The following is a 12,758-nucleotide window of genomic DNA, read 5'->3' on the forward strand; positions in this document are numbered from 1 at the left end:
TTAAAACTAATACTAGAAACTCTTTGGTCTCCCTCAAAAACCCCTCCATAAGCTTCAGATGGTCCAGATCTTAGCTGCTCGCATCATCTCCAGAACCTTCTCATTTCATCCCATCACCTCCGTCCTACAGCAGCTCCACTGGCTCCCTGTCAAATCGAATTCAAAATCCTGTAAACATTCAAGGCATCCACAACCTGGCCCCTCCCGACTCTGTCCAATCTCCTTCACATCGTCTCTTCCAGCCGCTCTCTTATTCTCCATCCACTTCACAGTGCCCACCGCCCGCCTCAGCACTATGGGGAGCAGGGCCTTCAGCCACCCTGCTCCCAAACTCTGGAACTCACTCCCACGGGACATCCGTAACACTGACTCTCTCCCTCTCTTCAAATCCAGACTCTAAACCCACCTGTTTAAGACTGTTTATTCTTTTTAGCTCCCTCTTTATGTATGTATAGTTTTTGTCTGCTGTGTCTGTATTTGTTTCTTGTAAAGCGACCTTGGGTGTCAAGAAAAGCGCTTACAAACAAAATTCATTATTATTGTTATTATTTTTATAATTAAACATTTTGGTTCCCTGAATTTGAATTTTAAATAATCTTTTCTCTCACTCAAACTTTTATATCTGGTGTTTTTGATAGTTGTCTTTATCATAATTTGTAATCGGGTTTATTCTACGTAACTTGCTGTTTATTAGATTTCGATTGCCTCTGAGGAGTGAACTTCTCACTTCTTTAGCTCTGTTAGATACAATAGATGCAATAAGTAGGTGCACATAGATGACGCGCCCCTGTGACGTCACTAGCACGCGCCAAACAGAAAGCTCTTCAGTGGTGAGCAGTTTTGGTTTACGTTGTATTTCTTGTTTTTTTTTTAAGTAATTTTTAGAAAATTATATTTTCGCGCTGTCTTATTCATTGTCTTCTTTCTTGGGCCACGAGTGAAAGACTTGCAGACAGCTGTGACTGTTGACTGAGTGTAAATATACTAATCGCTGCTGTCAGTAAAATTCTGTTGATTCATCTCCGTTTGTATAGAGTTAGCTCGCTAACTGAGCAGCGTTTTTTCTCACGTTAAACCTCTTTGGAAACGGTTTGGCTTCAGTAACGATAACATTAATAACCTAGAATAAGAATGTAGGAGTTTATTATCAACCCGAGTACACGGAATCTTTGTTAGTTCGAACCACAGTCTCCTCCACTGAGACAACAAGCCGCAGACGACCGAGCTAATCTGTAGATGATATTCTAACTAGCTAATTTTTGGTTTGCTCTAGTAAACCTTAATTTCTTCAGAAATACAATCGGATGAATTTTTGTTTTATTTTCCACAGCACCAGGGTTTGACAACAGTCTCAAATAATGGTGAGTGAACTCGACTGTTAATTGTTCAGTTGAATATGTATTAAGTTTGTATTTAATGTCTTTGCTCCTGTAAGATACAATCAAAGGGCAGCCAGTCATCTGCTCGACAGGAGGTTTTGTGTTTAACCTAAACTTTGCTGAGATTCTCTGTGTTCTGCCTTAACGAGCTCCCTGTGGTCTTGTGATAAAGCTTGGGATTTGTGGATAAAAACAAACACTACTTCAATTATTTTTATTTCTATTCATTATGTAGCCAGACATGTTGTTACTTGATGCTGCATAATACAGAAGCCTTGTACATTTCTTTAAAGATGTTGAAATACAGATTTGAGGAAAGTCAAAGTAATAACATCCTGTTTTACAGCTGACCTATTTCACTGTCAGGTTTTCTATAGGGAGGTCCAATTGTTTTCTTATTGGGATTTTTATTTATTATAGTTCTTACCTTATTTATTTGTCTGTATGTAGTAAAAACATGTTGAATGCAATTCACATCTTTAAGTTCTCATCCTTGCATTAGAATATAATGCAGTTTATACTTTGACGTTGCACTGCTCCATCAAATATTTTAAGTCTATCACACAGTGAATGATTAACTGAAGCGCTTACCTTTAAAACAAATTGCAAATCAGATCACAATTGCAAGAAGGAAAAATTGCAATTAGATGTTTTTTCTATATCGTTCAACCCTAGTCATTAAGTTCACCACAAGCCTCCAGAATAGCTTGGGTGCACCTTGACATAGATTCTCCAAGCCTCTGACTCTACTAATATAATTCAAAAGACATTCCCTTATTAGTGTTGGTGAAAGGGGTTCAGAGTGCTGATTGCAGAGTTTTTCACTCCTCAGGTCACTTTCAGTCATATTCTCTTGATTTGACTTCATCATTAATTATTCGTGTTTTTCACTGCGGTTTCCAGGTATCTATTTGGTCAACTACACAGACTTTAATATGTGCTAGTGAGCTTTACAGCACTTAATTGCTTCTTTTACTAGCAGCGGTTATAACAAAAGCACCAAAGTTCAGAGAAATGTTTGCCTCAGACTTGATCGAAGTAACAGCACTCGGGGATTGTTAACAGTTTGTCATTGTATTTGTAACACATCTGTATTTTTTAATTGTATATACAGCACTGTTCACTCAGCATTTCCTTGTCTGTGTTTTTATGTTAAATAAGTCTTGAACAACTTAATCTATCTTATTTTTCAGTCTCGCCGGTATGATTCACGAACAACCATCTTCTCACCTGAAGGTAAAAACTAGTCAGGATTGTGTCTAATGAGGCTGCAAGATTCATAATGTTTTTTCTTCTTCCTCGTATTTCATTTTATTTACCCTAAGCGTAACTTTTATGTGTTTTTAAGTGAGAATCAGGCATCTACATTGTTTGACTTTTATTGCATGTCCTCATCTTAACAGTACTCTGTGCCATTTGCAGGACGTCTGTACCAGGTTGAGTATGCCATGGAAGCCATTGGTCACGCCGGCACCTGCCTGGGAATTTTAGCCAATGATGGAGTGCTGCTGGCTGCTGAGAGGAGGAACATCCACAAGCTGTTGGATGAAGTGTTTTTCTCAGAGAAAATCTACAAGCTGAATGAGTGAGTCACTTCTGCTTCAGTCTATGTCTTTTTTTGTGGTGTTAGTTAGCCATGCATAACTACATTGAGTTCTCTATGCAAAAGTTTGTGCCCCCTGGGCAATTCAGTAATTACTATTATTCAATTGTTATTCCAATTTTTGAGTGAAAATTAAAATACACCCCCTCTAGCAAACAGACATAAAAAACACATTTTTATTCAAATGTTAATGTACTATTACTTTTGATGTAAAAAAAAAAAAAAAGTTATTACATTTCTATCATTTACAGATTTACTTTAAGGGCCACTAAGTCAGACTTTCATCAGTCTACATTACTGGAAATGTAGCAACAGATTTGTCTCACAACCTGCGATTGCACTAATCCTACATCTTTCCACTACCTCACAGAGACATGGCGTGCAGTGTGGCTGGAATCACATCAGATGCCAACGTACTGACCAATGAGCTGAGGCTTATAGCACAGAGGTAACTTTCAGCACCAAATCTTATCGTTAATGATTGTGATGGTGTTCATTTTTGCTGGATGTGATGACTTATGTTGTTTTCACAGATATCTGCTGCAGTACCAGGAACCAATACCTTGCGAGCAGCTGGTCACAGCGCTGTGTGACATCAAACAAGCCTACACTCAGTTTGGAGGTACGGAGCAGCACTACCCACTTTTGTTCTTTCACTATATGTAGATTTTTACTTCCTGATAAGACAAGCCTTAATTCGTCTATGCAGTGACCAAAATATGGGTTCAAATATGTTTAAGTTGGAGTATCTCGTCTACATATCAAAATGGTGTGTGCAGTTATTTGGCTTAGTTGGCAACTTTCCTGTCCTGTTAGATATTGACAAACTAATCAAGGAGTCAAATTTTCCTGCCAGGTTGGAACCACAGGGTAATATTTAAAATAAAATATTTAAAGAGATTCATGCTACAAGACTTGGTGCAGTAAAGTCTCCTGAATCCCTAGAATCATAGTGACCAGTACAGAGTTAGAATGGTGCTGGATAGCTGCAGTTATAATTGTGAAAAAAGATATCATTTGCATCTCTGAAGGTTAACCTTAGTTTTTCCATACAGGTAGTGTTGTACTGGAGTTACTTTGTTGGATGTTGGAAATCAAGTGTCTAAATTTGGATCATTAGTTTTAATTATGTGAGAAAATTTCAACTTTTAAAGTTCCACTATTTGCATCTTATTGGTAGCCAATTCAAGTTATATAATTTCTCTGAATAAAAGAAAAATGTTTTTCTCAAAGTATAAATAATGTAAATGACAATTACAGTCTGATTGTTGATATCTATATATAAAAATAAAATAAATAACTGTGGAGTGTCTTCGAACTCGGCAAAAAGAAACATGCTGGCAGCCACTCTGACTGCTTTAATGTAAGTATTGTCATGTTAGAAAAAATGCAGAACTACTGATTCTAAAAGGTATTTAGCATTTAAATGCAGAGATGGAGCATTACAGTCACCTCAGCTGTGTATCCGTGTTTGTTCTCACAGGAAAGCGCCCGTTTGGAGTGTCGCTGCTCTACATGGGCTGGGACAAACACTACGGCTTCCAGCTCTACCAGAGCGACCCCAGTGGAAACTACGGAGGCTGGAAGGCCACCTGCATCGGAAATAACAGCGCTGTAAGTTTTGCAACACTGTGTCAACACTCTAGTCCCCCCTCACTGCAACGAGTACACCATTTAAAATGGTTTAAATTATACAGGAGAATGTGGTAACGATTAGATTATTCAATCAGACTGAAACACTGGACATATGTTCAAAGTTCCAGAGCCCATATTCTACTTCGGAGGTTTTTCGCTTTTATTCGTCGTGTTATAAAGCTGCTTCTCTGTTCGTATAAAAGATTTGTAAACTTTCAAAGCCCAAAGTCCACACTAGAGGGAGTTATTCTGTCTCACAGAAAAAGCCTTGTTTATAGTCCAGACTTTTCCTCTGTGACTTATCTATGTCACTATAATACATTTGCATAATGCCAGTCTACTGGCTAGTTTGGCACACACTCAAACAGAGAATGGACAGCTGCCTTCCAGTCCTCTATTTTTCCTCAGTTGAGATTCTTCTGCTCAAAGTACCGTATTTTCCGCACTATAAGGCGCATCTAAGAGCCTTAAATTTTCTCAAACATCAGCCGCGTGCCTTATAATCTGGTGCGCCTTATGTGTGCATGAGTTCCAAAATCTGTCAAAATGTTGTGTGACTTTGGTAAGCGCTTCGCTTGACTGACTGTCGGACCATTTCCTGCTGACACGGGGACGTAATACTTACACTATGTACGCTGGCAGCGATAAACCAAAGTGAGGTTGCGAGCGGCATGGGAGTGATGGATGGCAGACGGCGAACACACCTTTACTAAGATAGGGAGGCAGTGCCAGGCGAGTTACGCCACCATATGTGAATGGATTGTGGATGCCTGGGCTAAGGTATCTGCTTTAACTGTTATCTGAGCTTTCGCAAAAGCCGGCATCATTGCTGAAAAACCACCTGACAAGAGACTGACTCCGACAATGATGAGAGGGAACCTGGCATGTTTGATGGCGAAATTGCCCAGCTGTTCAATTCAGACACAGAAAATGAGGACTTTGGTGGATTTGTGGCAGAAAAATGATAAAAAATAATGTGAGCGTATTGTTAAATAGTAGAATAAAGTTCAACTAAATTTACTGTTTTGCTTCCGTTACCTTTTTTTTGTAGACCGTATGTTTTGACATGTGCCTTATAATCCGGTGCGCCTTATGGTGCAGAAAATACGGTACATCTCTCTGCTTCTACGAAAAGATCTGAGGTTATGGTACATAATCTAAGGCCTGTTCTAGGTGAACTGCGCCTTCCCTGGAAAGTGAACGAGAGCAGGTGGCAGCAGCAGAGCGCTGAGTTAAAAGTCAACAGTCAAGATGGACAGTTTCCAGCAGCCTTCAGTCTGCACGGGAACTCACAGAAGCAAACGGATTTAAAAACTGTTCGCCGACGAGTGTAGGAGTCTCCAGTAGTTTTAATTAAGACCAGACAGTGTTCTAAAATGCTTTATAGCCGATCTCTGATCTCTGTTCATCGTTCATTCAGTTTATATGAATTCTTCTGTAAATCAGCATCACATCAGTTTCTACATAAATCAGGCAATCAAACCTGTCCCTTTCAAACTACGTAATTAAAGAGAAAACACAGAATAAAGGCAAAGCAATAGTATAGTATGACAGTATATAGGAAAACAGCTTTTGTTTTTACTGATCCTTCAGATATTCAGACTGTCAGGGCTCAAACTTCTTCACAGATATTACGTCAACAATCCTCACAGTCCGTTACAGAAATATAAGTGATGCTTATGACAGAAAGAATTAAATCAGCCCAGTGTTAATATACTAGAACTACACATTGTCTGCAGTTTATGATGTGTGATCTGAATGTCTTCAACCTCTCTATCTGCTAAACATCAACCACATAAATTAGAATAAACCTTCAAAATCAGTTGTATATAAAAATTAAAATCTCTGTACATCAACTAAATATAAAGTTTCTCTTAAACGTCATTGTTTTGTCAACATCTGAGCCAGTCACCTGTTAGATCAGAGGGCTGTACTACGAAGTGAGATTAGTGGGTTAGCGAGGTATGTGGAGCTTAAAGCCACAGTTTTCAGTACCACAGAGGTGGCTCTCTTTTTACCTGGCTAGGTCTCCATGGTAACTGATGCTGTGGCACTAACCTGGTCGAGAGCAGGTTATGTTCAGAGTTTCGGATTTAAATCAGCTGGAAAGAGCGTTTCCGACTATTATTTATGAGCGATCCAGATTCTCAGCTGATGGGAATGTGTTTTATCTGCAAACATGCTGAGTTATGCGTTACTAATATCCTGGATGAAGCCGTGGAGTTACAATATCGCACACTGCCGGTGGAGCCGGAGACGGAGCGCTCCACACAGACAGTGCTTGGCCACCACAACGACCGGTGATGCAGAAATCACATAAATAGGTTTTTTTTTGTTTGGCTCTGACTTTCTGTCGAGTCCGTTTACTCTGCTGGTACTGCAGATGAGAAAATGGATTATTCTCCTGGTATTTATTACAGACAATATTCAATCAATAACATTAATTTTGCTCTGATTGGGCCAAACAATAAAGTGATATGCTGTATTATGGGACAGTGTCAGACCTAAATGCACTTCAATACACAATCGTGTTTAAATGTATGAAGTTCAAAGTTTAACTTTAACGTGCAGCTGTCAGTTGAAAATGATCGGCTGCATCAGTAAAATGCTCTATATTACCACGTTTACCAGTTTTCTAACAGCATTTCTGTCTTGCACCATTTGCAGCAGCAGTGCTTTTTACCGTCACATTTAAAAATATATATATATTCCTCATTGTTCTCCGTTAAAACAACCTGTAGACTGAAGCAACTGCGCATGACCGTGTCGTTTTGTGCAGAAGAAGAGTCATGTGACGTGTTAAACGTCCCTTTTTATGTGAACGTGCACAGTGTTTGAAGCAGAAAGTCTGAGTTGACAAAGAAAGTTGATAAACACCTTTGCGATACCCGTAATCTCTGGCTGGGGCTTTCGGTTTTGTCGATTCGGCTTGCACAAAGAAAGCCTGGCTATGTCAAACTTGTTTCGTAGTATACCCCTCTGGTGAGTCAGATGTTTCCTATTGTGCTTCGAGGCCGTGCATCTACTGGAGAGCAACTGCAGCTTTTGGCTCCAAATACTGCAGCCGTTTTGATCTCACGATATTATCGTTGCTTATGTTGGCTAAACATCAGAGCAAGACAGAAATGTAACTGGCTGCATTGTGTGGGGATCGAATATGTGCTGGTCTGGTTCATCTTGAACAAGCCTTTTGTAACCTCGCTTGCGTCAGGCCAGCTGACCAATCAGCTTTATGTGTTTTTTGAGCATCAAAACATGTAAATATCTTCTAGTAGACCCCAAAAATAAAACAATCACCTGTAAATATGCATAGTACCATCTCTTTAAGGGAGAAAATTATAAAACTGCTATACCTGATCATGGCACTAGAGGGCACAGCTGCATGAGTTTCATGACAAAGACTGGACACACAATAAACACGTACTGTGACCTACATCGTGCTGACTCTTGGGGAAGCTAATTGTGTAACTCTCAATTCATGATAGCTTTGCTAATCTCAGTGGCTCTTTACATGGCCACACACAAAGCATTGTGGGCAACAGAGCCTCCTCAGAGCTTTTTGTGCACACTTTTGTCCGAGAGTCGTTACATGAGTAACATGAGTACATGCACGGTTTGTCTAAGTGTCTATACTGAGAAAGCACACCTGATCCTGGCTGTTTTTGTGCTGCACTCCACACAGTAAGATATGGCCGATAGAGATGCACAAAACAGGAAAAACTGAACTCTATATGTAACCTAAACAGTTGTAAAGAGTTGTGAAGGCCATTTTGCAAATATTTCTGCATAAATTCTGCTTCACTAACAAGAAAGGTGCAGTTTTGAGACTTTCTTGTGATTCAGATCAATTTTACTGTCTCACCCTGTTTGCTCTGCTCACTCCCAGGCAGCTGTCTCGATGCTGAAGCAGGACTACAAGGAAGGAGAGATGACCCTTTCCTCGGCACTCGCCCTTGCCGTTAAAGTTCTCAATAAAACCATGGACGTCAGCAAGCTGTCTGCAGAGAAGGGTAAGGAGAGAGATGCTTAAATCGGAGGTTTCAAAAATTAGATTTGTTCTATTATAATGATGCATACTTTTAAAGCAACTGGAAAACACAATCATTTATTTTAATGTTCTCCCACTGACATGAAGAGTTCTTTTTCAAGACATGTACAGTCAGAGAATCACACAGGCATAATACAGAAACATAATATATAGAGTGAAACGTCCAACAATAAAGTCAGAAAAAATATATAATGTGATGGTAAATGTGATTGAATAATTATCACCCAGACTTACAGCTCACCTCAAATTTAGTGCAGCTCATTGGTTAAGTTTTAAGGCCGACAGCTCTGGTCTCTAGCAGACAAAGCCAACAACTAGCCCATGAACATAGCAGCTAAAGAGTTGTCACCAAGACGCACAACAAAAGTCAGATAGTGTTGCCTCAACGGTGTTCCTGCATTATTGCAAGTAACTGAGCCATCTTCATGTCACTACTGTAGACCAACAGGACCATTACCGCAGGTATTGATTTGCCGCTTTAAGGCTTTTTACATTGTATGTCAGCAGGTCAGATTTAAATGAGTTATAATACAGTGAGAGATGAACCCTCTCAACCCCAAACCTGCTGGCTGGTTTATAAGACGTGATCTTTTAAAAAATCCTCAGAATTACACCATTTATCAGAGCCAGAATTGGTAAAAACGGAAAGAATCAACTTTCCATGAATTAATCAACCATCAACAAAATCTAAGCTTAAAATTGTGATATTTCATCAAAATCACTTTATTCTTCGTGTCTCATCTAAAAATTTGCCCGAACTAAATTGTTCACTCAGTTCAGACTAATCAAAAAAATTCTTAAAATTCTGAAAAAAGTCATTAGTGACTCAGCTACAATCATCACATGTTAAAAATGATTTCCCCCTGAGCTGCAGGCTGTGTTTACACAGAGCAGATAGGAAACATATATGGAGACAAATTAGAATGTAAATAGTAAACTATCTATGAGTAGACTCAGATGTTTTTTCCAGTGTTGATAACCCCTGTTGGGAAAATGTTGTCCTTGTTGATTTCAGGCTTTTTTATTTATTTATTTTAATTAAAGGGATTCCGCTTTCGTTCTTTTTAAAAAAAAAATTATATCACATTTTCCAGACTCTCCAACACGTTCTACCCAAGTGCAATACGGGTACTGAACACACATTAGTCTCCATAGTCTGAACTATTTATCATATATATTTATTATTTATATTATACTTTGCTATAATATATTATTATATTTTTTATTATTAATTATTATGTATATATAATCTATTATTATATAATTTATATTTCTCATACATCCACAGTGTTCTTACCTCAACAGTGCAGCATACTTATTCTACCGTTTGGCTATTACCATGCTCATTCCTAACTGTATATACTTCCTACTGGCTTCTTTTGTAAATATATTTATATATTCTTATTTGTCTTTTTATACTTGTATTTTGTACCACTGGAGTTGTCTTTTAATTTCGTTGTACTTTGTGTATGATGGCAATAAAAGCATTCCATTCCATTTTGCCTGTATCATAATACAGATATTTTTGAGTTCACTCTGCTTGTATCCCTGGTTGTGCTGTTTCCATCAGTGACAAATGAGCCCACAGTGAGTAAAAATGTGGCATGAAATAAAACTGTTTGGCCTTCAGAGGGTGAATCTAGGATTTCCCACAAAACACTAAGAGGGCTGTGTTCTTTACAGACAAATGTTGAGAACTACAAGCAGGAACTTCTGCTCTGAAAGCACTGGCAAGAGACAGAGGCTAGCTTTTGTCATTATCATGGTTTCTTTTGTTTGTATTCGATATACGTGACAACGAGAGCGAGGCTGGTCAGCTTGTGTACAGATGATGACGTAAACATCAGATGTAAACGTACCTGCTTAACCCATTTTTTAAGCAGATGGAGGATCAGCATGTAAACAACATTTAGAGTAAGATATGTGAGTCTGTGTCCTCAGACCATCAATGTGATGTTTTAGAAATGTACAGCTGATGACAAATTATGTAGAGTGAATACAACGCGTTAACATGTAAATACAGACAAGTGAGCGTAATCATTGAACACTTTATCTGAGACTGCAGATACGTTATCTGTTTTAAAAGGCTGACTTTCTGATATTTTTGTTCTTGGCTTTAGTGGAGATCGCCACCCTGACCCGCGAGAATGGTAAGACCTGCATCAAGGTGCTGAAGCTGAAGGAGGTGGAGGAGCTGATCAAGAAGCATGAGGCAGAGGAGGCCAAAGCCGAGAAAGACAAGAAGGAGAAGGAACAGAAGGAGAAGGACAAGTAGTGACGTCTGCCCAGACTTTGAGTTCTGTTTTTGAGAACGAATGTGAGTTTGAGAGCGTGTAGGTTTGTGTATGTGTTGTTTCTTAAAATAAAGCCAAATGATAAATACTTGATTAAAGTTATTTCTTTATTTGGTTATTAGTTTCTTATTAACAACATTTTACATGTTCTGTGTTGTAGAATTTAATGAAATCCTTCATTCTATTCATGGTCAAAGGTAGAAATGTTAATCGAAATAGTTTTTACCCTTTAATTTAAACTGTCAGAGAGAAGTGATATAACCAAACTGGTGTAGAGCACTGTTCTTGTTTCAGCCCACTTCAAAGGTTTAAGTCATTTCACTCTTTAATCATTTCTGTGGAATTACAGTTGAAAACAATATGGGATTAGATGTGTATGTGTTCCAGAGCTGCACAGATGGTCTTAATGTATTCTACATGAATTGTGTAATGTATACTTAAAACATTTATGAAATAGGAGACAACAGTTACACAATGATTTATGAGTTTGTCTGTGTTTAACCGGATATGTTGGATGTTTTCCAGCACTAACTGGCAGACTTTCGATCAGGTGTTTTCTTCCTGGTTTAACAGAGGCGACTGTGGAGGAGGAGACTCATGGCAATTATAAAAAGACGTTTTTATTATTTCATGACAACAACATTAATGCAGCTGAACTTTTTGCTCTCAAGTGTCATTTTGAGTTACAAAAGGCAACTGTTCTCAGAGAAAAGTGTCAAGCAGAAGACCGATACGGTTGGCAGCATGCAGGTACATGTGAAGCATTTAGGAGATAAAGAAAAACAGTGGAGTTACATTCACAAACAGAAACTAAAAATTGTATTAGAACTTATCTGTCGCTCAAGTGATTGCTGCCCAATATTACGTAAGTCCCGATTGTTGCCAAAAGTGAATTATCAGGGCGTGGACAAATGCTACCTTTAAACTCCAACCTGAAGTTTTTTTTAAAATGCTCATAAGAAATATGACAAAGAGGAAACTTTATGTGCTGGTGATAAAGCAATATGATCAAAAACACCAGAGCAGCTTTTAAACAGACTTAAGGGTGGATATTGTCACCGGCTGCCATTACCATACAAAGTAGACGCACAGAAAAGTAGATTTTCACTGGAACATTTGATCTGTAGCAGCGTAAGTGTCTTCAGAGGAGATTATCTGCTGACTGGCTGGTTTTAACTCGGCTATCCGGATGCTGGAAACTGAGAGTCAGGGACTTACATAGGCAGTTTCTGGGAAATGCCCTGCTGATGCTGCAACCGCTTATCAGGCTCCATCTAAGGTGAGTTTATGTAAAGTCAACATAAGATTAAGGCCAGGAGAGGACTATCTGCCTCTTGGATTTTAGTCCTGGGGATTAGTGACACAGTCTGAGATTTTAACGCACTGTAGTGACATGAGTGCTGCTGCTGGGGGAAGAGCAGCGGCTCTGTAACGAGGCAGCAGGGGGCTCCTCATGCAGACACATGAAATCACCAGGCAGACGCCCAGAGAAGCATTCTGAAGCTGATGAATTTCTGCATTTGTGACTTTTGAGATGTCGTCTTTTGTTGGCAATGACATGAAGTGCTGCCAGTTTTCCAAAGAAAAGAATATGGCAACGAAAAATCAGAGGTGAAAGAAGTACCCAGATCTTGTTCTGCACTGTGCAAAAGTACTAATACCACACTAAAGTACAATTACTTTTAACAAGTAAAAGTAATGCATGTAAATGTTTACTTAGATAAAAACATAGGTATTGTAAAATTTAGTGAAGGTACCAAAAGTAAAAGTAATTTGTGCAGAATAACAATGCTTTGACG

The 12,758-nt window shown here is 38.8% G+C and overlaps 1 protein-coding gene across 1 annotated transcript; it reads left to right on the plus strand.

Moving 5' to 3' along the window:
- The first annotated feature begins 777 nt into the window (after positions 1-777).
- Positions 778-11,052, plus strand: LOC103364453 (proteasome subunit alpha type-4). Its single transcript, XM_008291587.1, has 9 exons — positions 778-830; positions 1,331-1,361; positions 2,573-2,615; positions 2,802-2,964; positions 3,353-3,430; positions 3,516-3,604; positions 4,466-4,596; positions 8,504-8,627; positions 10,786-11,052. Exons 2-9 carry the CDS (start codon positions 1,359-1,361, stop codon positions 10,938-10,940), a joined length of 786 nt encoding a protein of 261 aa, XP_008289809.1. The 5' UTR covers positions 778-830; positions 1,331-1,358; the 3' UTR covers positions 10,941-11,052.
- Positions 11,053-12,758: the final 1,706 nt, after the last annotated feature.

Source organism: Stegastes partitus, unplaced genomic scaffold, assembly GCF_000690725.1.
Source record: "Stegastes partitus isolate 25-593 unplaced genomic scaffold, Stegastes_partitus-1.0.2 Scaffold17, whole genome shotgun sequence".
In the NCBI taxonomy this organism is placed as follows: domain Eukaryota; kingdom Metazoa; phylum Chordata; class Actinopteri; family Pomacentridae; genus Stegastes; species Stegastes partitus.